This window comes from Lithobates pipiens, unplaced genomic scaffold (genome assembly GCF_037356315.1).
Source record: "Lithobates pipiens isolate NorthernLeopardFrog02 unplaced genomic scaffold, aLitPip1_a1.2 Scaffold_146, whole genome shotgun sequence".
In the NCBI taxonomy this organism is placed as follows: domain Eukaryota; kingdom Metazoa; phylum Chordata; class Amphibia; order Anura; family Ranidae; genus Lithobates; species Lithobates pipiens.
This window is the reverse complement of record NW_027507735.1, coordinates 153,825-177,616: the sequence shown is the minus strand read 5'-3', so window position 1 is coordinate 177,616 and position 23,792 is coordinate 153,825. Positions and strand designations below refer to the sequence as shown.

At 50.2% G+C, this 23,792-nt stretch overlaps 1 protein-coding gene across 1 annotated transcript in view; it reads right to left on the bottom strand.

Annotated features, from left to right (window-relative positions):
* Positions 1-153: 153 nt before the first annotated feature.
* Positions 154-23,792, bottom strand: part of LOC143981394 (55 kDa erythrocyte membrane protein-like) — a 58,146-nt gene continuing 34,507 nt past the window's right edge. Inside the window, exons 4-5 of the mRNA XM_077479219.1 lie at positions 2,653-2,738; positions 154-339 (exon numbers count right to left, since the gene is read on the bottom strand). Of these exons, the coding sequence (XP_077335345.1) occupies positions 169-339; positions 2,653-2,738 (257 nt within the window). The 3' untranslated portion in view covers positions 154-168. The remainder of the gene's footprint in view (positions 340-2,652; positions 2,739-23,792) is intronic.

Genomic DNA, 23,792 nt, shown 5'->3' with positions numbered 1-23,792 from the left:
TGGACGGATTGGCATCGGAGGGCCAACATCGCAGGATCACTGGACAGGTAAGTGTCCTTATTAAAAGTCAGCAGCTACAGTGTTTGTAGCTGCTGACTTTTTAAAAAACAAAAATCGCAGCCGGAACGCCCCTTTAATAGCAGGCTATTGCTGAACACTCCCAGAATCTTATCTATTCATAGGAAGCAAATTGAACTGTAATAATAATCTCAAAGTACTGCTACAGACTGACTGAGGTCCATGTTCACAGGGCACCAAAAAAGGTATTACCTGAAGGGGCGGCTTGCGGTTACTCTGTGTGGGCGACACCTTCAGCATCACTGTTCCTTTACTTTCTTTCTATAGAAGAAAAAGAGAAGAAGACATTAAAATGCTGCCAGCTTTATTACTACTACTATCCACCCATACACATCAGATCATCAACAGCCAGAAAAAATGAACGTTTTTGCACTCGATAAATTTAATACTGAAGACAACAAGCGCCACAGAAATGGCTAGTCGTCAATTTTGTCATGTTTATGCTAAAGGATTCCTACAGCACAGTGGGTTAGCCAAAGACAGTATTGTGACGCCTGCCATCAAAAACACACCTCCCAACACACACACACACACACACACACACACCTATCTCATATCTCCTAAACTGTGCACGTTTAGGAGATATTTCCAGTACCTACAAGTAAGCCTCCTTACTTGTAGGTAAAAGTGGTATAATCTAGGTTTACACCACTTTAATAGCACCCCAGTGTTAGTCTGCAGGGTTCAGGATTGAGTTGGTCCACCCTTTGCAGCTATAAGAGCTTCAACTCTTCTGGGAAGGCCGTCCACAAGGTTTAGGAGTGTGAAAAGCTGGCCTGAAATGGAATATTAAGAAAACTAAGATCATGGCAACCAGTGCCATTACTCCTTGGCAAATAGGAGGAGGAGAAATGGAAACAGTGACAGATTTCATCTTCCCAGCCTCCAAGATAATGGCAGACAGTGACTGTAGCCATGGAATTAAGACGCTTGCTTCTTGGGGAGGAAAGCAATGGCAAGCCTGGACAACATTATAAAAAGCAGAGACATCACCTTACTGACAAATCTTGGTTCCCCTGGGGTGCTGGCCAGTACAGGACCTGGTTTCTCTTAGATCAGCATCATGCGTTGCCATGGTGCAGACAGGGCGGCCGCCAGCACTATAACAACCGATGACACCCTAGGGCCAGAATGCGTGGCATTGTTTATTACTAAGGTAATGGCTGCCGGCTTGCCTGATCTAATGCATGACTGATCCAGGGCAGGTGATATGAAAGCCACCTCTAGCATTCAGAAGACAGAAGTCAACCTCCTCCAGACCACGCAGAGCCCACTGTAGCCAATAGGTATGGCTCTGATGTGACCAGAACAGGGGACTAAGATTCGGGGAGGGGGGTGTCTCTAGAGTGGGTAAGGGTGGCTCTCATGTATTGGGGGGGGAGGGGATGTGCAACATGAAGAAGGGGGACTATGTATAGATATTTTATTAAGGCGTCGTGTGCATTGTCCCAGGCTCAGGTTCAGGTTTTGTCAGGGCTGGGATCAGCCCTTCCTTCTCTGAGCTGGCCACTCAGCTGTCGGCTAATTGCCAGCTCCCATCTTTCTCCAGTTACTCAGCTGTTGATATCTTGCTCATCAGTCTTGCCTACTTAAGCCGTCCAGTCCAGAGGATCTCTGCCTTTGCCAACAACACAGACACATCTCCTGCGTTCCTGTTTAAAGACTGGCTTTTCTGACATCCCTTCTGGCTCCAGATCCTGCTGGTTGTTCCACTACATTGATCCCTGACTTCTGGCTTGGCTGACTATCCGTTCCAGTAACTGAACTCTGGCTATGTTTTGACTATATAAAAAATATACAAAAAATTGCAACTTTAAAAGAAGTCCACTTTTTCATATATAGCAGCGCATGCACACTTTTAAATTTTTTTTTATATAAAGTGAGTTCATTAGAATTTTGATCAGTGTCCAGAAAAGAAGGTGCTTATTCTATCCGTTCTTTGTTGTGATTAAACTGCAGCTTCCACCATAAAAGTTCACCACTTGTGGGGCACACACGATCCCCTTTGGGGATGCACTCACCGAACAACCAAGATCAAAAAAGCCTTTAAACTGCCATTCAACAATGCTTCTTTGGCCACTAGATGTCTCCCTTGTTGGAATTCGGTTTTCCCACTTCCGATAGCTGCAACCAGCGATGCTTTGCGGCAGCCGTATGTTTTGACTATATATTGTTCTTTTTACTTTTATTATTAAACAAGTGTGATTTAACTGTACTTCTGTCTCGGTCTGATTTCATGGTTTCTGACAGGTTCCCATATTTAACTGCAGTGCCTCCAGATTTTGCATACTTTTTACAAGGTGTTGTGACAGGAAAAAAAAAAAAAAAAAAGGTGAGAAGTGCTGCTACAGAGAAATCTTCGCCCCATTCAATTCCGCGGCATCCTCACTAGCTACATGAGCAAGGCATGCAGTATTTCCATCAGCAAGGCAGGAACATGGTGGAAACAGGCGAGTGAGTGGTTTTCCTTTCCTTAGAGGACCTGATTACTAGTGTACTACAAAAACACCATGGTGAAATATATACTATACAAATATACCCCAATTCTTCCCACTTTGAGCAACATTTTCTCACCAATACACTCTGCAGGTGATCTACACTTTGGCTTTGGACACTCTTTCCATTGATCTCAAGGATTTCGTCCCCCACATGAAGTGAACCTGACAAAAAAAAAAAAAAAATCAAACCACAAGAAAATGAAAAAATGATTCTACAAATACACTAAAATAAAAAAATAAAAAGATATTGAGCAATACATTGCAAAAGCTTAATTTTCACTTTCACCCCCTTTCATGCTCAGGCCAATTTTCAGCACTGTCACACTTTGAATGACAATTGCGTGGTCATGCAACACTGTACTCATGACATTTTTAGCATTTTTTTTCCCACACACAAATAGAGCTTTTTTTATTGGTGTTATTTAACCACTTAAAGTGTTGTTTCTCCCCCCCACCCCCCCCAGGAAAAAAAATGATTAAAATTCCTAAAAAAAAAAAAAAATTGGAAAAAAATTTAATAATGTAACTCGCCTCTAAATGCCTGTTGCTAGGGGGTCCCTCGTAGTCTGCCTCCTTCAGTGGCCCAGGCTCGTGATATCACTTCCCCTCCTCATCTGGGACACGCGACAGGTCCCAGAAGACTGCGCATGCGCAGTGGGTGCCCGGCTGTGAAGCCACAGCTGGGTGCCCAGAGTAAGAATGCAGGAGCGGGGAATGAGCGGGGCTTCGTTCCCCTGCATCGCTGGACCCTGGGACAGGAAGTGTCAGATTATTAAAAGTCAGCAGCTGCAGCATTTGTTTCATAGTTAGGTTGAATAAAGACACCAGTCCATCCAGTTCAACTTGAGTGAGTGTCTACAATTGTCCCTGTACATTACTACACCCACATTGGTCCCTATCCTCAAGAAGCCCACAACCCAAGGTCCCCATTCATATACTAGGGCCAATTTTGGACAGAAGCCAGAAGCCAATTAACCTACCTGCATGTCTTTGGATTGTGGGAGGAAACCAGAGTACCTGGAGGAAACCCACGCAGGCACAGGGAGAACATGCGAACTCCCGGCAGGCAGTGTCGTGGTAGGGATTTGAACCAGTGACCTTCTTACTGCTAGGTGAGAGTGCTAACCACTACACCACTGTGCCGCCCAGTAGCTGTAGCTGGTGACTTTTGATTTTTTTAAAAAAATTTTAAGGGGTACCCCGCTTTAAGGACCAGAAGCATTTACCCCCTTAAAGACCAGGCCATTTTGTGCATTACAGAACTGTGTCGCTTTAACTGACAATTGCGCGGTCGTGCGACGCTGTACCCAAACAAAAATGTACGTCATTTTTTTCCCACAAATAGAGCTCTCTTTTGGTGGTATTTAATCACCTCTGCGGTTTTTAATTTTTGCGCAATAAAAAAATAAATAAAAAAACTCAACTATATTTTGCTTTTTGCTATAATAAATATCTCCAAAAAATAAAAAATAAACAAATTTCTTCATCAGTTAAAGCCAATATTAAGTCTACTACATATTTTTAGTAAAGAAAATAAAAATTAAAAAAATCCCATTAAGCGTATATTGATTGGTTTGCGCAAACGTTATAGTGTCTACAAAATAGGGGATAGATTTATAGCCTTTAAATTTTTTTTTTTCTAGTAATGGCGGTGGTCAGCGATTTTTTAGCAGGACTGCGACATTTCAGACATTTGACACTCATTAATACAGCGATCAGTGCAATAAAAATGCACAGATTACTGTATAAATGACACTGGCAGTGAAGGGGTTAACAAGGGGGCGATCAAAGGGTTAAAAAAGTGTTCCCTGGGAGGTGTTTCTAACTGTATGGGGGCTAGGACTGACTGGAGGAGAGAAATCGCGGTTCCTAATAAATAGGAACAGAAGATCACTTTCAGCTTCCCTGTCAGAACAGGGATCCATTGTGTTTACACTGGCAGATCCCCATTCTGTCTCTCTGTGGAGCAATCATGGGTGGCCCAGCAGACCTCACGCCCACCAGCCACGTGCACAGGCGCCTGCTATGTCTGTCTATTAAACGAAGCGACGTACAATGACGGCGATTCGCGTAATAGAGCCAACCTGCCACAGTACAACTGCGGCGGCTGGTCTATAAGTGGTTAATCACTACAGTTTTTTATTTTGTTGATAAATAAATGAAGCCCAAAAATTTTGGGAAAAAAAACAAACACTTTTGCATAATTCGTTATAAAATTTTGCAAACAGACCATTTTTCTCTTCCACCAAGGGGGGCGGCGCACCGATGAGGCTCCACCGAGGAGGGGATGGGCGGCGCACCGCATGAGGCTCCACCGAGGAGCAGGGGGTGGGGGCGGCGCACCGCATGAGGCTCCACCGAGGGGGGGGGGGGGGCTCACCGCATGAGGCTCCACCGAGGAGGGGGGGGCTCACCGCATGAGGCTCCACCGAGGAGGGGGGGGCTCACCGCATGAGGCTCCACCGAGGAGGGGGGGGCTCACCGCATGAGGCTCCACCGAGGAGGGGGGGCTCACCGCATGAGGCTCCACCGAGGAGGGGGGGGCTCACCGCATGAGGCTCCACCGAGGAGGGGGGGGCTCACCGCATGAGGCTCCACCGAGGAGGGGGGGGCTCACCGCATGAGGCTCCACCGAGGAGGGGGGGGCTCACCGCATGAGGCTCCACCGAGGAGGGGGGGGCTCACCGCATGAGGCTCCACCGAGGAGGGAGGGCGCACCGCATGAGGCTCCACCGAGGGGGGGAGGGCGCACCGCATGAGGCTCCACCGAGGGGGGGAGGGCGCACCGCATGAGGCTCCACCGAGGGGGGGAGGGCGCAGCGCATGAGGCTCCACCGAGGGGGGGGGGGGGGGGCGCACCGCATGAGGCTCCACCGAGGGGGGGGGGGCGCACCGCATGAGGCTCCACCGAGGGGGGGGGCGCACCGCATGAGGCTCCACCGAGGAGGGGGGGCTCACCGCATGAGGCTCCACCGAGGAGGGGGGGCTCACCGCATGAGGCTTCGAGGGGGGGGGCACCACATGAGGCTCCACCGAGGGGGGGCGCACCGCATGAGGCTCCACCGAGGGGGGGGGGGCGCACCGCATGAGGCTCCACCGAGGAGGGGGGGCGCACCGCATGAGGCTTCGAGGGGGGGCACCACATGAGGCTCCACCGAGGGGGGGGGGCGCACCGCATGAGGCTCCACCGAGGGGGGGGGCGCACCGCATGAGGCTCCACCGAGGAGGGGGGGCTCACCGCATGAGGCTTCGAGGAGGGGGGCGCACCGCATGAGGCTCCACCGAGGGGGGGGGGGCGCACCGCATGAGGCTCCACCGAGGAGGGGGGGCTCACCGCATGAGGCTTCGAGGGGGGGGGCACCACATGAGGCTCCACCGAGGGGGGGCGCACCGCATGAGGCTCCACCGAGGGGGGGGAGGGCGCACCGCATGAGGCTCCACCGAGGGGGGGAGGGCGCACCGCATGAGGCTCCACCGAGGAGGGGGGGCTCACCGCATGAGGCTTCGAGGGGGGGGGCACCACATGAGGCTCCACCGAGGGGGGGCGCACCGCATGAGGCTCCACCGAGGGGGGGGGGGGGCGCACCGCATGAGGCTCCACCGAGGAGGGGGGGCTCACCGCATGAGGCTTCGAGGGGGGGCACCACATGAGGCTCCACCGAGGGGGGGGGCGCACCGCATGAGGCTCCACCGAGGGGGGGGGGGCGCACCGCATGAGGCTCCACCGAGGAGGGGGGGCTCACCACATGAGGCTTCGAGGAGGGGGGCGCACCGCATGAGGCTCCACCGAGGGGGGGGGCGCACCGCATGAGGCTCCACCGAGGAGGGGGGGCTCACCGCATGAGGCTTCGAGGGGGGGGCACCACATGAGGCTCCACCGAGGGGGGGCGCACCGCATGAGGCTCCACCGAGGGGGGGGAGGGCGCACCGCATGAGGCTCCACCGAGGGGGGGAGGGCGCACCGCATGAGGCTCCACCGAGGAGGGGGGGCTCACCGCATGAGGCTTCGAGGGGGGGGGGCACCGCATGAGGCTCCACCGAGGGGGGGAGGGCGCACCGCATGAGGCTCCACCGAGGGGGGGGGCTCACCGCATGAGGCTTCGAGGGGGGGAGGGCGCACCGCATGAGGCTCCACCGAGGGGGGGAGGGCGCACCGCATGAGGCTCCACCGAGGGGGGGAGGGCGCACCGCATGAGGCTCCACCGAGGGGGGAGGGCGCACCGCATGAGGCTCCACCGAGGGGGGGAGGGCGCACCGCAGGAGGCTCCACCGAGGGGGGAGGGCGCACCGCATGAGGCTCCACCGAGGGGGGGGCGCACCACATGAGGCTCCACCGAGGGGGGGCGCACCGCATGAGGCTCCACGGGGGGGGGGGGGGGGGGGGCGCACCGCATGAGGCTCCACCGAGGGGGGGGGGCGCACCGCATGAGGCTCAACCGAGGGGGGGGGCGCACCGCATGAGGCTCCACCGAGGAGGGGGGGCTCACCGCATGAGGCTTCGAGGGGGGGGCACCACATGAGGCTCCACCGAGGGGGGGGGGGGCGCGCACCGCATGAGGCTTCGAGGGGGGGGGCACCACATGAGGCTCCACCGAGGGGGGGGGGGCGCACCGCATGAGGCTCCACCGAGGGGGGGGGGGGGCGCACCGCATGAGGCTCCACCGAGGAGGGGGGGCTCACCGCATGAGGCTTCGAGGAGGGGGGCGCACCGCATGAGGCTCCACCGAGGGGGGGGGGGCGCACCGCATGAGGCTCCACCGAGGGGGGGGGGGCGCACCGCATGAGGCTCCACCGAGGGGGGGGGGGGGGCGCACCGCATGAGGCTCCACCGAGGAGGGGGGGCTCACCGCATGAGGCTTCGAGGGGGGGGGCACCGCATGAGGCTCCACCGAGGGGGGGAGGGCGCACCGCATGAGGCTCCACCGAGGGGGGGAGGGCGCACCGCATGAGGCTCCACCGAGGGGGGGAGGGCGCACCGCATGAGGCTCCACCGAGGGGGGAGGGCGCACCGCATGAGGCTCCACCGAGGGGGGGGGGGGCACCGATGAGGCTCCACCGAGGAGGGGGGGGGCACCGATGAGGCTCCACCGAGGAGGGGGCACCGATGAGGCTCCACCGAGGAGGGGGGGCACCGATGAGGCTCCACCGAGGAGGGGGGGGGCACCGATGAGGCTCCACCGAGGAGGGGGGGGGCACCGATGAGGCTCCACCGAGGAGGGGGGGGGCACCGATGAGGCTCCACCGAGGAGGGGGGGGCACCGATGAGGCTCCACCGAGGAGGGGGGGGCACCGATGAGGCTCCACCGAGGAGGGGGGGGCACCGATGAGGCTCCACCGAGGAGGGGGGGGCACCGATGAGGCTCCACCGAGGAGGGGGGGGGCACCGATGAGGCTCCACCGAGGAGGGGGGGGCACCGATGAGGCTCCACCGAGGAGGGGGGGGCACCGATGAGGCTCCACCGAGGAGGGGGGGGCACCGATGAGGCTCCACCGAGGAGGGGGGGGCACCGATGAGGCTCCACCGAGGAGGGGGGGGGGCACCGATGAGGCTCCACCGAGGAGGGGGGGCACCGATGAGGCTCCACCGAGGAGGGGGGGGGGGGGCACCGATGAGGCTCCACCGAGGAGGGGGGGGCACCGATGAGGCTCCACCGAGGAGGGGGGGGCACCGATGAGGCTCCACCGAGGAGGGGGGGGGCACCGATGAGGCTCCACCGAGGAGGGGGAGGGATTGTGCCCTGATTATCAGGGTCAATGTTTTTACACAAGCCGGTTATCGGCTCTTCTCTTCTCAGTGTGAGGAAATAAGTACCAGTAACCGGCTTCTGCTTACCTCCGTGATCAGCGGTGATTGGACATAGCGGATCATGTGATAAAAAGCTGCCGATTGGCCATTTACCTCAATCGGTCATCAGCAGTGTCCTCCAGACACTGATCACAGAGCGCGCTGCCTGCTCCCCACAACTGGCACAATCATGGGAAGCCGTCATGTGACAGCATACCAGAACTGGAGTCGTCATTCGGCTATAGCGTGGCCGGCAAGTGGTTAAGCTTAAAAATATATGTAACATATAACAGCTTATCAGATCTTAGATGTGGTGGCTGTATTTGTTGTTCTTTTTTTTACCCACTTGGTGATCCGGCCAGTAACAATCCCTGCCCTTAGGATAACAATGCTTACTGTATTTATAAAGGAGCAGTTTGTCACCCTAGGACAGGGAGTGTTTTCAGACTACAGGACACTTCCTCCCCCCCCCCCCCCCCCTCATGGGGGGGGGGGGTGATCTGTAGCGTACAGGGATAGCTGAGAACAATACAAATAAGAAAGCAGCACAGCCAAATAGCACAAGAATTCACAAGATTTCGGTCAGGATCAACAGGTTTTTTTTAATATATAGCTATACTTCCACCTGTATAATTAACAGATCAAAAGGGAACAAGAGAACTTTGTTGTTAAGGTGTAGATACATGTTATATAGTAAAAAAAAAAAGAGGAAGAAGAAGGGTGTAGGTGTAACCAAGTCCACAATTGAAGATCTCAATGACATACCAATGGCACCAAGTATTGATAAAAGGACAGGTTTCCTTTAACAACTTAACCACTTAAGGGCCAAGCCTTTTTTTTTTTTTTTTTTTTTAAGAGATATGTTGTTTTTATTTTACAAGTTAAAATCAGTTTTTTCTTTTGCTAGAAAATTACTTAGAACCCTTATAAAATGGAGATAGAGAGAAAATATATACTACACTCTCCCCCACCAAAAGAAAATTGTGCTAGTAAGACCGCACCTTATGTAACACCATATTTGCGCGGCAGTCTTACTAGCACAATTTTTTTTGGGGGGGGAATAAAAAAATAAAATTAAAAAAAAATAAATAAAAAAAAAATAGTATTTTTTTCATCATACTTACCTGTAAAAATCCTTTTGAGTAAATCATAGGACACAGAGTTAGGCTAATATTCATTACCCGCTGGGTTATATTCCACCTCCAGGTGAATGGACACTGGTAGACCAAAAGTCTTTAGATAGGAAGTGATCCCCTATATAACCCCTGCCATACAGGAAGTACTTTCGTTTTGTAGCAAGTGTTTCATCACATATGGCGACCCATCACATTTGGCTACGGAAGTGACGATCCACTGAGAACTTTTGCACTGCGAATGCCCAACTTGTCGATATGCGTTCCAAAATTTATTAGGACAATACGGAGCAGTGAAACTGTCAGATAATGTCACGGAAGTGACGTTACAGACAAGCTCTTCTGTATAATTATTGATGTATAATTATTGAGCCACTTTGCAACAGGGCTCCTTGCTGGCTCGCTTCACTCGGCATAATTATAATCTACTGTAAGTATGTCCACTTGGATGGTAGGGCTTGAACCTGGACTTAGGGGTGGAGCCACATAACTGCGCAAGCGCAGTTCAATGTCAGTGCCGTCACACTGACGGTTTTAGTGTGCTGTTTTGTCGTAAAAGTGTTGGAAGGCATATGGTGGCAATGCGCATTCCAGCGGGTAGCAAAATGTGATGGGTTCCCATATGTGACGATACACAAGCACTGAATCCTCACGAAAGAGGGGAGGGACCTGTGTCCCATAATGAACGCCAAGAAAAAGGATTTTACAGGTAAGTATGACGAAAAAAATCAATTTTTCTTTTCATACATCATGGGACACAGAGTCAGGCTAATATTCATTACCTGCTGGGACGTCCCAGCCTTAATGGGGAGGGAGACACCCTGCCAAACAATAGCCATCAGAACTTATTGGGCAGCCCATAGTACACTGTGGCTGAAAGCTGAATCCTCAGCTGCTCATACATCCACTTTATAAAATGTTGTGAACATACGCACTGAAGACCAGGTAGCAGCCTTACAAATCTGAGCCACAGATACCCGATGGTGAAAAGCCCAGGAGGTTCCTACACCCCTCTACAACCCTGGTAGAGTGAGCTCTCACCCTAAAAAGGGAGGAGCTTTATGTTTCAGACCGTAAGCCTGAATGACCAATTGACAGACCCAATTGGCAATGGAAGCCTTGGAAGCTGCCTGCCCCTTCTTGGGTCCTTTTGGTAAAACAAAAAAGGAGTCTGATCCTCGGATCTCCACAGATCTAGACAAATAAACCTTGATTTCCCGGACAACGTCCAAAGAATGCAGTCGTCTCTCTTCCGCCAAATGAAGTTGAGAGAAAAAAAAGGCAGCAAAATAATGTCCAGATTTAAATGAAAGGCCACCACTTTTCGCAAAAAAGGATGGAACAGGTTGTAACACAACCCTGTCGTGATGAAGGATCAAGTAGAGTTCCCTGCACGAAAGATCCGCCAACTAAGACACCCTTCTAGCCAAGATAATGGCCATCAGGAAGGCTAGCTTGCGTGAAAGCAAGTCTAATGCAATTTCCTTAATAGGTTCAAATGGTTGCTTCTGTAACCCAGACCCAGGCACCAAATTCAAGTCCCAAGGACACATAGGTGACCTAATGGGGGGAAGCAAGCGAGTTGCTCCCTGCATAAAGGTTAGGATCAGCGAATGGGAGGCTAAAAGCCTTTGGAAGAAAACTTAACCTCTGATTGTACTCAAAGCCAATTTTATTTCCACAGCTGACTGTAGAAAAGAGAGAATTCTCCCAATCACGTATTTCCAAGGATGCCATTTTCTGGCTTCACACCAAGCAATATAAGTTACATAGTTAGGTTGAAAAAAGACAAGTCCATCCAGTTCAACCACAAAAAAAAAATATTATATAAATAAAAATAATCATACCAGCCCATATACCCACAGTTGATCCAGAGGAAGGCAAAAAAAAAACAAGCAGAGCATGATCCAATTTGCTAAAGCAGGGGAAAAAATTCCTTCCTGATCCCCCAAGGGGTAATCGGATTTTTCCCCGGATCAACTTTCAATATAAATGTCAGTACCCAGTTATATTATGTACACATAGGAAATAATCCAGGCCTTTCTTAAAGCAATGCACTGAGCGGGCCAGAACCACCTCTGCAGGGAGTCTATTCCATATTTCAGCTTACAGTGAAGAAACCTTTCCGTATTTGGAGATGAAATCTCTTTTCCTCTAGACGTAAAGAGTGCCCCCTTGTCCTCTTTGTTGACTGTAAAGTGAATAACCCGACACCAAGTTTACTATAGGGACCCCTTATATATTTGTGCATGTTGATCATATCCCCCCTTAATCTCCTCTTATCAAGAGTGAATAAATTCAGTTCCTCTAATCTCTCCTCATAGCTGAGTTCCTCCATGCCTCTTATCAGTTTGGTTGCCCTTCTCTGCACTTTCTCCAGTTCTTCGATATCCTTTTTGAGAACTGGTGCCCAAAACTGAACGGCATATTCCAGATGAGGTCTTACTAATGATTTGAACAGGGGCAAAATTATATCTCTCTCTCTGGAGTCCATACCTCTTCTTAATACAGGAAAGGACTTTGCTTGCTTTGGAAACCGCAGCTTGGCATTGCATGCTATTATTGAGCTTATGATCTACCAAAAAACCCAGATTCTTCTCCACTATGGATTCCTCCAGTTGTACTCCCCCTAGCATATATGATGCATGCATATTCTTAGCCCCCAAGTGCATAACTTTACATTTCTCAACATTAAACCTCATCTGCCACATAGTCGCCCAATTAGACAGAACATTGAGGTCAGCTTGTAAATTGGAGACATCCTGTAAGGACGTTATTCCACTGCATAGCTTGGTGTCATCTGCAAAGATGGAAATGTTACTTTTGATCCCAGACTTAATATCATTTATAAAGATATTAAAAAGTAAGGGTCCCAGCACTGAACCTTAGACCATTCAGAGTAAGAATCATTAACCACTACTCTCTGAATTCTGTCTTTTAGCCAGTTTTCTACCCATTTACAAACTGATATTTCCAAACCTGTAAACTTTACCTTACACATGTGCTGTGTGTGCGGAACTGTATCGAACGCTTTTGCAAAATCCAAGTATATCACGTCTACCGCCACCCCTCTGTCCAAGGTTTTACTTACCACCTCATAAAAAGAAATCAGGTTTGTCTGACAACTTCTGTCTTTCCTGAATCCATGCTGTCTGTTGCTTAAAATATTTTTTTCCTGCAAGAACGCGTCTATGTGGTCTTTTATTAATCCCTCCAGTATCTTCCCAACTATAGAAGTTAAACTAACGGGTCTATAGTTACTTGGTAAAGACTTAGATCCCTTTATAAATATAGGCACCACATTGGCCATGCACCAATCCAGTGGTACTATTCCTGTCATTAATGAGTCCCTGAAAATTAGATACAATGGCTTTGAAATTACAGAGCTCAATTCTTTTAGGATCCGTGGGTGGATGCCATCAGGTCCAGGTGCTTTATCCACCTTTATTCTGTCCAAAATATTTCTGGACCATATCACTTTTGAGCCATTGTGGATTTGGGGCTGCGTCACTACCACCCCCATTATGGACATGAGCTCCCCCATGCTCCTTTGTATACACAGAGTTGAAGAAAGTATTTAATAAGTTAGCCTTCTCTTTGTCCCCAGTCACCCACTCCAGATTATTTTGCAAAGGGCCAACATGCTCAGACTTAACCTTTTTACTATTAATATATTTGAAGATTTTTTTGGGGTTTGTCCTACTATCTTTTGCAATCTGTCTTTCATTTTGAATCTTTGCATCCTTGATTTCCTTTTTACATATTCTGTTATATTCCTTGTAACATTTAAATGACACTAGCGTTCCTTCATTTTTATATTTTTTAAAAGCTCTTTTTTTATAGTTTATAGCTTTTTTAACTTTGGCCGTGAGTTTTTGGAAACATCGGTTTTATTTTTAGCCTTTTAAACGTATTGCCCATGGGAATATACTTTGCCGTGAGATCACAAACAGTCTTTTTGAAGAATTCCCATTTCTGTTCTGTGCCCATTAATGCCAATATTCTCTCCCAGTCTACATCCTGGAGAGCAGCCCTCATCCTTGCAAAATTTGCTCTCTTGAAATTAAGTGTTTTTATCTTTCCCGTATGTGATTTATGCTTACAGCTAACATCAAATGAAATCATGTTATGGTCACTGCTACCCAGATGTTCCTTTATCTGAACATTAGTAATACGTTCTGCATGGTTTGAGATTACCAGGTCCAACAGAGCATCATTCCTAGTTGGGGCCTCAAACTGGACCATAATTTGTCCTGTAATAGGTTTATAAATTTTTGCCCTTTAACTGTCCCAGCAGTGCCATTACCCCAGTCAATTTCTGGGTAGTTAAAATCCCCCATTATTATCAATGGCCCAGCCCTTTCAGTCTGTGCAAGGAGCTGAGTCTCCACCTCCTCATTAACATTGGGTGGTCTATAACAAACTCCAATGATTAACTCTGAACTACGCACATCTGTATGCAGTTCCACCCATAATGCTTCGGACTCATCACACTCTCCGTCTACCAGCTCCTCTTTCTCACTCGCTTTGAGATCACTTCTCACATACAGACAGACCCCTCCACCTTTCCTTTTTATTCTGCATTTCCGAAAGAGTGCATAGCCAGGAATATTAATAGCCCAGTCATGTGAGGAATGAAGCCAAGTTTCAGCAATACCGATTACATCATAGCTCTCCTGATGCACCAGAGCTTCCAACGTGCCTATTTTGCCTGGCAGACTTCTGGCATTGGTGAACAAACATTTTAATGTATTAACATATTTTGACCGGTCACATACTATCCTCTTGGGTGTTCCAAGATTACAACTAGGACTTGCTACTATATTTACCTTGGGTTTATGTGCTTTAGTTACCCTACCACTAAGGCCCCTATTACCCTCTGGAATATTCTCCACGCTGACTATCTCTGAACCCCCCCCCCCCCCCCCAATCACCTAGTTTAAAAACCCCTCTAACTTTTTGGCCATCCTTAATCCCAGCTGATCTGCAACCTCCTCATTTAGGTGCAGTCTGTCCCTTCTATAGTACCGGTTATCAACTGAGAAATCGTCCCAGTCCTCCAGGAACCCAAACCCCTCCTTACTACACCAGCTTTTGAGCCACTTGTTTACTTCCCTAATCTCCCTCTTCCTTTCTGGTGTGGCTCGATGTACTGGTAGTATTCCTGAGAATACTACCTTTGAGGTCCTTTTCCTCAATTTAGCTCCCAAGTCCCTAAAATCATTCTTTAGGACACTCCATCTGCCTCTGACTTTGTCATTAGTGCCAACGTTCACCATGACAGCCGGGTCTTCCCCAGCCCCTCCCAGTAAACTGTCCACCAAATCAGTTATGTGCCGAACCCGAGCACCCGGCAGACAACATACAGTTCGGCACTTCAGTTTGTTTCATAGTTTCATAGTTAGTAAGGTTGAATAAAGACACCAGTCCATCCAGTTCAACCTGAGTGAGTGTCTACCCCTATCCCTGTACATTGCACACTCACATTGGTCTCTACCCTCAAAGAGCCCACAATCTAAAGTCCCCATTCATATACTAGGGCCAATTTTGGACAGAAGCCAATTAATCTACCTGCATGTCTTTGGAGTGTGGGAGGAAACCGGAGTACCCGGAGGAAACCCACGCAGGCACAGGGAGAACATGCAAACTCCAGGCAAGGAGTGTTGTGGTTGGGATTTGAACCAGCAACCCTTTTTACTGCTAGGTGAGAGTGCTAACCACTACACCACTGTGCCGCCCAATACACCACTTGTTGTTACAGATTGGCCTCTCTGTCCTCCTAAGAATTGAGTCCCCTACCACCAGAATCTGTCTTTCCTTTCCCTTCGCCCCCCCCCCCCCCCCACTCTCACTGGAGGAGTTCTTCTCCTGGCAGCTAGGAGAATCCCTCAGCTCCAGCAGTGCTGGTCCTTGACTGGGATCACCAATGTCACTCAATGGAGCATACTTATTGGGATGCTCCAGCCCTGGATCGGACTCCCTGGCACTTGCCCCTCTACCCTTCCTGACTGTCACCCATCTACTCTCTGCTAGTGCCTGCACCTCTTTGTCTCCACCCACCTCTGTGCTGGCCCCTGACGGCACCTGCCGTGTACGTTCCTGGCTCTCATTTAGGGTGGAGGGTCCTCTCAGTGCTGACAGTTGCTTCCCCAGATTCAGAACCTGGGCTTTCAGGGAAACAATGTGCTTACATTTTGCACAGCAGTATTCACCCTCGATCAGATGATCAAGGAACGCATACATGCCGCAAGATGTACACCGAGTCGCCTCTCCACACCCGCCAGTCATCGTACCTATTAATTTAATGAGGATTAGACATTACACCCAGTCCAAATTACCCAACAACTAGCTTCCTGACACTAATACTCAACAAGACAGTACACGGGTACTCACAGACCAGCGTACACCCCAATACACAAGTACTAACGATATATATATATATATATACACACACACACACACACACACACACACACACTACTCAGACTACTCAGACAACACTCAGGTACTCACACTACACAGCTACTATGACCCCTGTTATAACCTCCTGTTATAAACTCTGTTTTTTAACTCACCACTTTGACCAGTTCCACTTAGAGAGAGTTGCCACAGACTCAAGATGAGTTCTACACAAACTTATATAGACCTCAAGCACCTGTGCCCAATTAAACCCTCCCCTTAATTAGTAGGCTGAAGGAAGAAATGAAAAAAAAAACTATTTAAAAAAAGTGTCAGAAAAGGGTATTAAAAGCTACAAGGAAAAGCCCCAAAAGAACCTAAAAATGCAACCCAGCAGTCAAAAAGCAACTCCACTCAAGGCTCCACTGTTCACCTTACAACCAGCAGTTTGGCAATTGCAATACCAAGCAATATAAGTCTTCCAGACCTTATGATAAATCTTCCTAGTGACAGCTTTTCTAACATTCACTAGGGTAGACACTGCTGGTCCCGAGATGCCATGGTCCTTCAGCACCCTGGCCTCAATAGCCATGCCATCAAATTTAGACACTGTCAATTGGGGTGGAATATAGGACCTTGAGACAGTAGATAGGGGTGACGTAGAAGTGTCCACGGCCCATCTCTTGTCAGTCTCACAACCTCCGGAAACCAGGGCCTTCTGAGCCAGGCCACCAGAATGACTGGAACCCCCACCCATGAAGCATGCGCAACAAATGTGGAAGGAGAAGGATCGGAAGGAAAGCACTGCTCCAATTGCCAGAGGATCTTTTGTTTGAGACAAGAACTGCTGTAGTTTGTTGTTGAACCTGGGATGGCAGTAGGTTGATCTCTGGCCATCCCAAACTCTGGCAAAGTTCCGGGAACACCTCTAGGTGTAGAGACCATTCCCCTGGGCAGATCTGCTGGCGGCTGAGATAATCTGGCTTCCAGTTCTCTATTCCTGGGATATAGACTGCAGATATAAATCGCACATGTCCCTCTGCCCAGGCTAGTATGTGGTTCACCTCCTTCAGAGCTGAATGACTCCTGGTACAGCCTTGGTGATTTATATAGGCCACAGCAGTGGCACTGTCGGACTGAACCCTGATAGGGCAGTCCTGAAGATCCACTGTCCAGGACCATAAGGCCAGACGTACTGCCCGTAATTTCAAGATGTTGACAGGCAGGATCTGTTCTGTCCCTGACCATTTCCCCTGCGCTGTGAGCCCTTCTAGGTTCGCTCCTCAGTCTGAGACTGGCCTATGTAGTCAGTTCTCTCCAAGTTACCGGGAGAAAGGATTTTCCCTTTCGCAGGTTCTGATCCTGCAACCACCACTTTAGGCTTAAGCGTGCCTGAGGAGGTAAGCACATTGGATAATCCAGGGCTTTTCCTCTTCTGTTCCAAGCCAACAAGAGGTCTTGTTACAAAGGTCTGGAATGGAACTGGGCATTACCTCGAAGGATACCCTCCTCCCTAGAAGACTCATACAGAGCCGAATGGAGGGTTGTCTAATGCCCTGTATCTGATTCACCTGAACCTTCAGGGCACAGATTCTTACAGGTGGCAAGAATACTCTTGCTTGGACCGTGTCTAGGATCAGACCTAAATACCTTAGACTTTGAGCTGGTTTCAAGGCTGACTTTTCAGTATTTATGATTCAGCCTAAACTTTTCAAATACTGCATTGTGTATATCATGCTCTGTTCTAGAGCCTGTGATGAGTGATCTGAGCAGGAGGTTGTCCAGATACCGAAACACCAGGATCCCTTGGGCATTTAAACGACCCAGAACTGGCGCTGGGACCTTTGTGATCACCCAGGGAGCTGTAGCAAGCCCGATGGGTAGAGCCGCAAACTGAAAAGGACATTCCTCTACTGCAAAACGTAGGTACCTCCGATGAGGGTGAAAACCGGAGTAAGACTTACCGGTAACTCTTTCTAGGAGTCTTCCAGGACAGCCTCAGATATAGGGCTCCTCTCTCCGGGACAGGAAACACGTCAACCCAATCAGATAAAAAGGGTGGTCCTCCAGGCCCTCCTCAGTTTTACTCCAAGAACCGCCGGAAGGATCTGAAAGACATAACACACTAACAACCACGTTAGTACACATCCTCACCACTAGTCAATATAAACAACCCTGGGTGGGAAACCAGGCTGTCCTGGAAGACTCCTAGAAAAAGAGTTACCGGTAAGTCTAACTCCGGTTTTCTCATATCGTCTTCCAGGACAGGCTCTGAGATGATAAGCAAGGAGCTCACCTTGTTAGGGCGGGACGACTGCCTGGAGGACCTTTCGTCCAAAAGTCTGTTCCTTATCAGACAATAAATCCAGACGGTAATGTCTTGCAAAAGTAGAGTAGCTGGACCAAGTTGCTGCCTTGCAGATCTCCTCCGGAGAGGTTCCAGCCTTCTCTGCCCATGACACGGAAACTGCCCTAGTAGAGTGTGCCTTAACTAAGGGAGCCTGTTTCCCCTCTAATTCATAGGCTTTAACTATCGCCATTCTTATCCACCTGGCGATGGATGATTTGGACGCCTTGCAGCCCTTGCGGGCGCCCGAATAATTAACAAAAAGTGAGTCTGACTTCCTGAAGTCCCTAGTGGCTTCCAAAAAAATTAAGAGGCTTATTCTGACATCTAACAAACTCAAAGACCCCGCCTCATCTCCGCCTGAGGCTGAAAAAAACGTTGGCAAAATAATGTCCTGTGTCCTATGAAAAGTGGACACAACCTTAAGGAGAAAACTAGGGTCAATCTTAAGCACTACCCTGTCCTCTAAAATTAACAAAAATGGCTCCCTAACCGAGAGCGCTTGCAGATCACTCACCCTTCTGGCTGAGGTGATCGCTATCAAAAAAACTGTCTTTAGTACTATCAATTTAAGTGATGCCTTCTCTAAGGGTTCGAAGGGATCTCGGGTCAAAGACCTAAGGACCAAGGACAAATCCCAAGTAGGACAGATCTTCATCTTTACAGGCCTGGATCTAGCCAGAGCTTTGAAGTTCTTGACAAAAGGATTCTGCTGGAGAGAGGACTGAAGAAAAACACTTAAGGCCGCCCCCTGTACCTTTAGGGTGCTAATAGAAAGGCCCAGCTCTACCCCCGCTTGCAGAAAATCTAGGACTGCCGGGACTCCGGGATGTCCAACTCCCTGTTCTCGCAACCAGGAGTTAAACCTTTTCCCTATCTTGGCGTAAATCGCCCTAGTTACTGGTTTACGGCATTCTACCAAGGTCCTAACCACTCTGAGAAACCTTGTGATCTTAAGATCTGTTCCTCAGTTACCAGGCCGCAAGCTTGAGTCTTTCTATCTGAGGATGCAGAATGGGCCCCTGGGAAAGCAAATCCTCCCTGACCGGAAGTAACAGCGGAGGATGAACAGCCAACCTCTTTATACTGCCAAAAAGGAGCCACTAAAATGAGGTCCGTAGCTTCCAACCGGAACTTCTGCAGAACCTCCGCCACCATCCTTACAGGAGGGAAGGCATAACACAGGCCGAATTGCCACAGATTGGCAAGGGCGTCTATCCCCCTGGCCCGATCCTGTGGGTGAATGGAAAAAAATGGTGTCACCTTCCTGTTGCTTTTTGTTGCAAATAGGTCTATTTTTGGCCTTCCCCAGCATGACACAATCTCCTCAAACACTTCCCTGTTGAGGGACCACTCGTCCTGGCCTATCTTCTGTCGACTGAGAAAATCGGCCAGCGAATTCTGAGCTCCCTTCAGATGAATCGCTGATATCGAGGACAAGTTCTTCCCGGCCCAGCAGAAAATTCTGTCTGCTGGTTCCCCCCTGCTTGTTCAGATAAGCTACTGCTGCCACATTGTCTGACCGAACCTGCAGATCCCTGCCTTGTATCTGGGACTGGAAGGTTTCTATAGCATTCCAAACTGCCAGAAGCTCCTTCTGGTTCGAGGAACGACCTGCCTCTACTTTCGACCAGGTTCCTTGGGCTAAGATTCCCTCTAGGTCGGCACCCCAACCAAAACGCATCGGTTGTGACCACCACCATGGTCTGTGGGGACCAGGGAAGACCCTTGTCCAGGATGACCTGGGCCCGCCACCACCACAGAGACCTCCTGACGGCAGAAGATAACCTGATCCAGGCTCTGCTCCCTGCCGTCCCAATAACGGAGCATAAGTCTCTGCAATGGGCGCTGATGATGCCTTACCCAGGCCACCGCTGGAAAACATGATGTCATCAACCCCAGGACTCACGACCTCTCTGATCTGGGCTTCCCGACCTGACTGAAGCTGGGCTACCGCCTGCTCTAGCTTGTTGAACTTCTCCGCTGGAAGAAACACCCTCATCTCCACCGAAGAGATCCTGTACCCTAAATACAGGACTTCCTGTGTGGGGGTCAACTGGGATTTTTCCTGGTTGATCAGCCAGCCCAGTGAACGCAGGAAAACCAAAGCCTCCTGCATGTGTTTCTGCAGCTATTGGGCCGACTGAGGTATAAACAGTAGATCGTCTAGCTATGGAATCACTATTATAGCCCTGAGCCTTAACGGGGCCAGCGCCTCTGCCAGTACCTTTGTAAAGATCCTTGGTGAGGCAGAGAGCCTGAAAGGGAGAGCTCAAAATTGGAGGTGTACCACTCCCATGTTCATCTGCACTGCTAGCCTGAGAAACCTCTGGGACTCCGGATGAATCGGGATATGCAAATATGCATCCCTGAGGTCCACGGTGGCCATGTGACAACCCCGAAACAGAAAATTGGTTACCGAGAAGATTGACTCCATCCGGAACCGCTTGTATTTTATGAACCTGTTCAAGGGGCGGAGATTCAGGATCAACCTGGATTTCCCCGAAGGTTTCTTTACCATGAACACATGGAAGTAAACCCCCAAGCCTCATTCCTCCAGAGGCACCTGCACCAGTACTTCTTGGTCTACCAGGTCTCCCAGAAGAAGACCCAGAGCCTTTGCCTTCTCTTGGTCCCTTGGTAACCTGGTTACCCGAAAATTCGGGAGGGGAACTGAACCAAACTTCAAGCTGTAGCCGTTCCTTATTACATCTCGTATGAACGGACTTTCGGTTGAAGCGTCCCATTGCGGAAGGAACTTCCCCAGCCTTCCCCCCACCGGGACACAGGAGTCACTGGGTTTTAGGGGAGGGTTGAGGAGGATTGAATAAGATTCCTCCTCTGCCCCTCCTCTTGTAACCCGACCAATGTTTTTTGGGGCGAACCTCCCTTTCCTGCAGGTTCTGCTGCCTAGAGCCTCGGAAAAAACGATTTCCTTCAGCTTTCTTTTTCTTCTCTGGGAAAGCTTTCTTCCCATCCTGCGTGCGCTCTAACGCCTCTTGCAGGCCCGGCCAAGTGGTCCCCTGAAAAGGTAATTCACACAGTTTCAATTTCGAAGCTGCGCCCCCTGTCCAGGTCTTAAGCCACACGGCCCTTCTGGCTGCATTCACCAACGCGGCAGATCTAGCGGGCAACTTGACTGACTCTGCGGAGGCATCGGCCAAAAACCCCACTGCCTTGAACATTAGCGGAAAGAACTTCAACAGTTGTTGCCTGGAAGTGCCCGCTGAGATATGTGACTGCAACTGTGTAAGTCAACACTTTAAGTTTCTGGCCACACAGGCAGCTGCTAGGGCTGGTTTAAACCCAATCGAAGAGGCATCCCAGGCCCTCTTAAGCAGCACGTCTCCCCTCTTATCCATGGGGTCCCTGAGTGAACCCATATCATCAAAGGCCAAATCCCTCTTTTTAGAGACTTTAGCCAAGGGGGCATCAAGCTTGGGAACCTTGTTCCAGGGATGCACCACATCCATCTCAAAAGGGAACCTCCTTTTAAGGCTGCCTGAAAAAAAAAAAAAGCGCCTTTTTTCCGGTTGTTCCCACTCCAGCAGAATTGCCTCAATCAGCCATTTATGGACAGGGAATACCCTGTCTTTCAGTACACTCGACCCTTGATACATCATGCCGTGCTTTGAAAGTTAGACCTGTTCTTCCCTGATCTCCAGCGTGTCATATTGCCTTAAGGAGGTCCAAAGATAACTTATCTGGACGATCTAGCGGACTCTTCTTCCCCCTCTGACCCAGAAGTAGACTCCGTCCTAGAGGAGGCCAATGACCTTGGTACCCTCTCCTTATCCACCTCTTCCTCCTGACTTGCCTCAGACAAGGAGGGCATACTCACGGCCCTGGGTAAGGAGACAGAAGGACCCTGCATCCTATCCATCATACTCTTAAATGACTGGAAAGTGGATGCAATCTCATCCTTTATGGACGTCAAAACTTTGTGACAAGCTGCCACCAAGTCCTCCTTAACAAGGCTACTGACACAATCCGGGCAAAGCAGGTTCTCCCAACCGGTGCCTAACTTAGCCCCACACACGGCACATTTCCTTCTGGGCAAAGGTATCTGGGGCTCTGTCCTGTTTGACCTAAAAAAAACAAAGAAAAACAGGGTCCCATTAGAATACCACCCCTGACCCATACCACTGTGCTTCTAGGGTCTGCCTAGAAAGTGCCCCCCTCACCAGCAGGTTCCCCACCCCGGGAGGTTCCTCAACCCCCCAGTGTAAGTTCTGGTCTGCCCTCACCAAGCTTACCTGGGAGGTGCTGGAACCTGCCGAACCGGAGCCCACCTGCACAACTGCGCCCTCCTCCATGGTTCCTGTGTTTTACTCAGTCTCCCTGAGTCCTTACACCGCTCCAGACAGCCACGCCCAGCGGACTGGAACAGGTCCCGCGGCGCCCCCTGATGATGCAAATCCGGCAGAAGTGCGTCTCTTACACTTCCAGACTCAGGAACGCAAAAACTCCGCCCACTCACGCCGTTCGTTCCTTACGACCGCACCGCCTGCAGTACCCGTTTGCCAGCCAGTGGATCCGAACGACCAGGTACGAGCGGTTAGCGAGGTAGTGGGGGAGATTGCCGCACATCGGGGTCCCGTTCTCTCCAAACGTTTAATGGCAGCGGGGACTGATAGCTACCCTCTCCTCCCTCCGAACAGACCGAGGGGTGCTATGGGCCAGGACCACCAGGTGCTCCCCCCAGGGCATCCCCTGAGAAGGAGTAGCTCCCCTACTAGTTCCGACGTGCTCCTTCCCATCTGGCAGGAAACACAAAAACTGAGGAGGACCTGGAGGACCACCCTTTTATTTGATTGGGTTGACGTGTTTCCTGTCCTGGAGGGAGGAGCCCTATATCTCAGAGGCTGTCCTGGAAGACGATATGAGAAAGATAGGTACGTGTAAATACGCGTCTTTTATATTGATGGAGGCTAGAAAGTCTCCCCTCTGGAGTGAGGTTACTACTGAGCAGACAGACTCCATCTGAAAGGACTGTATCAATAGATACTTGTTCAGAGATTTTAGGTCCAAAAACCGGAGTTAGACTTACCGGTTACCTTACATAGGGCTTCTCCCTCCGGGACAGGAAACACATTCACCAATAAGGTTAAAAGGCGGTCCTCTAGGCCTTCCCCTTCAGTTTCCACAAGAACCGCCAGAAGGCTCTGAAAGACATTACATAGCACAACATTAGTATATCTCCTTATACTCCAACCAAAAAACTCTGGGTGGGAAACCAGGCTGTCCTGGAGGACTCCTAGAAAAAGAGTTACCGGTAAGTCTAACTCCGGTGTTCTCTTATCGTTTTCCAGGACAGCCTCTGAGATAAGCAAGAAACTTACTCCGCTAGGGCGGGACCACTGCCTGGAGGACCTTTCTCCCAAATGCTTGATCCTTAAGAGCAGCCAGGTCTAATCGGTAATGCTTCGCAAATGTGGAGTAGCTGGACCACGTCGCTGCTCTGCAGATCTCCTCCGGAGTGGCACCGGCCTTCTCTGCCCACGAAGCTGACACCGCCCTAGTTGAATGTGCCTTAAAGAGGAGGGCCAGCT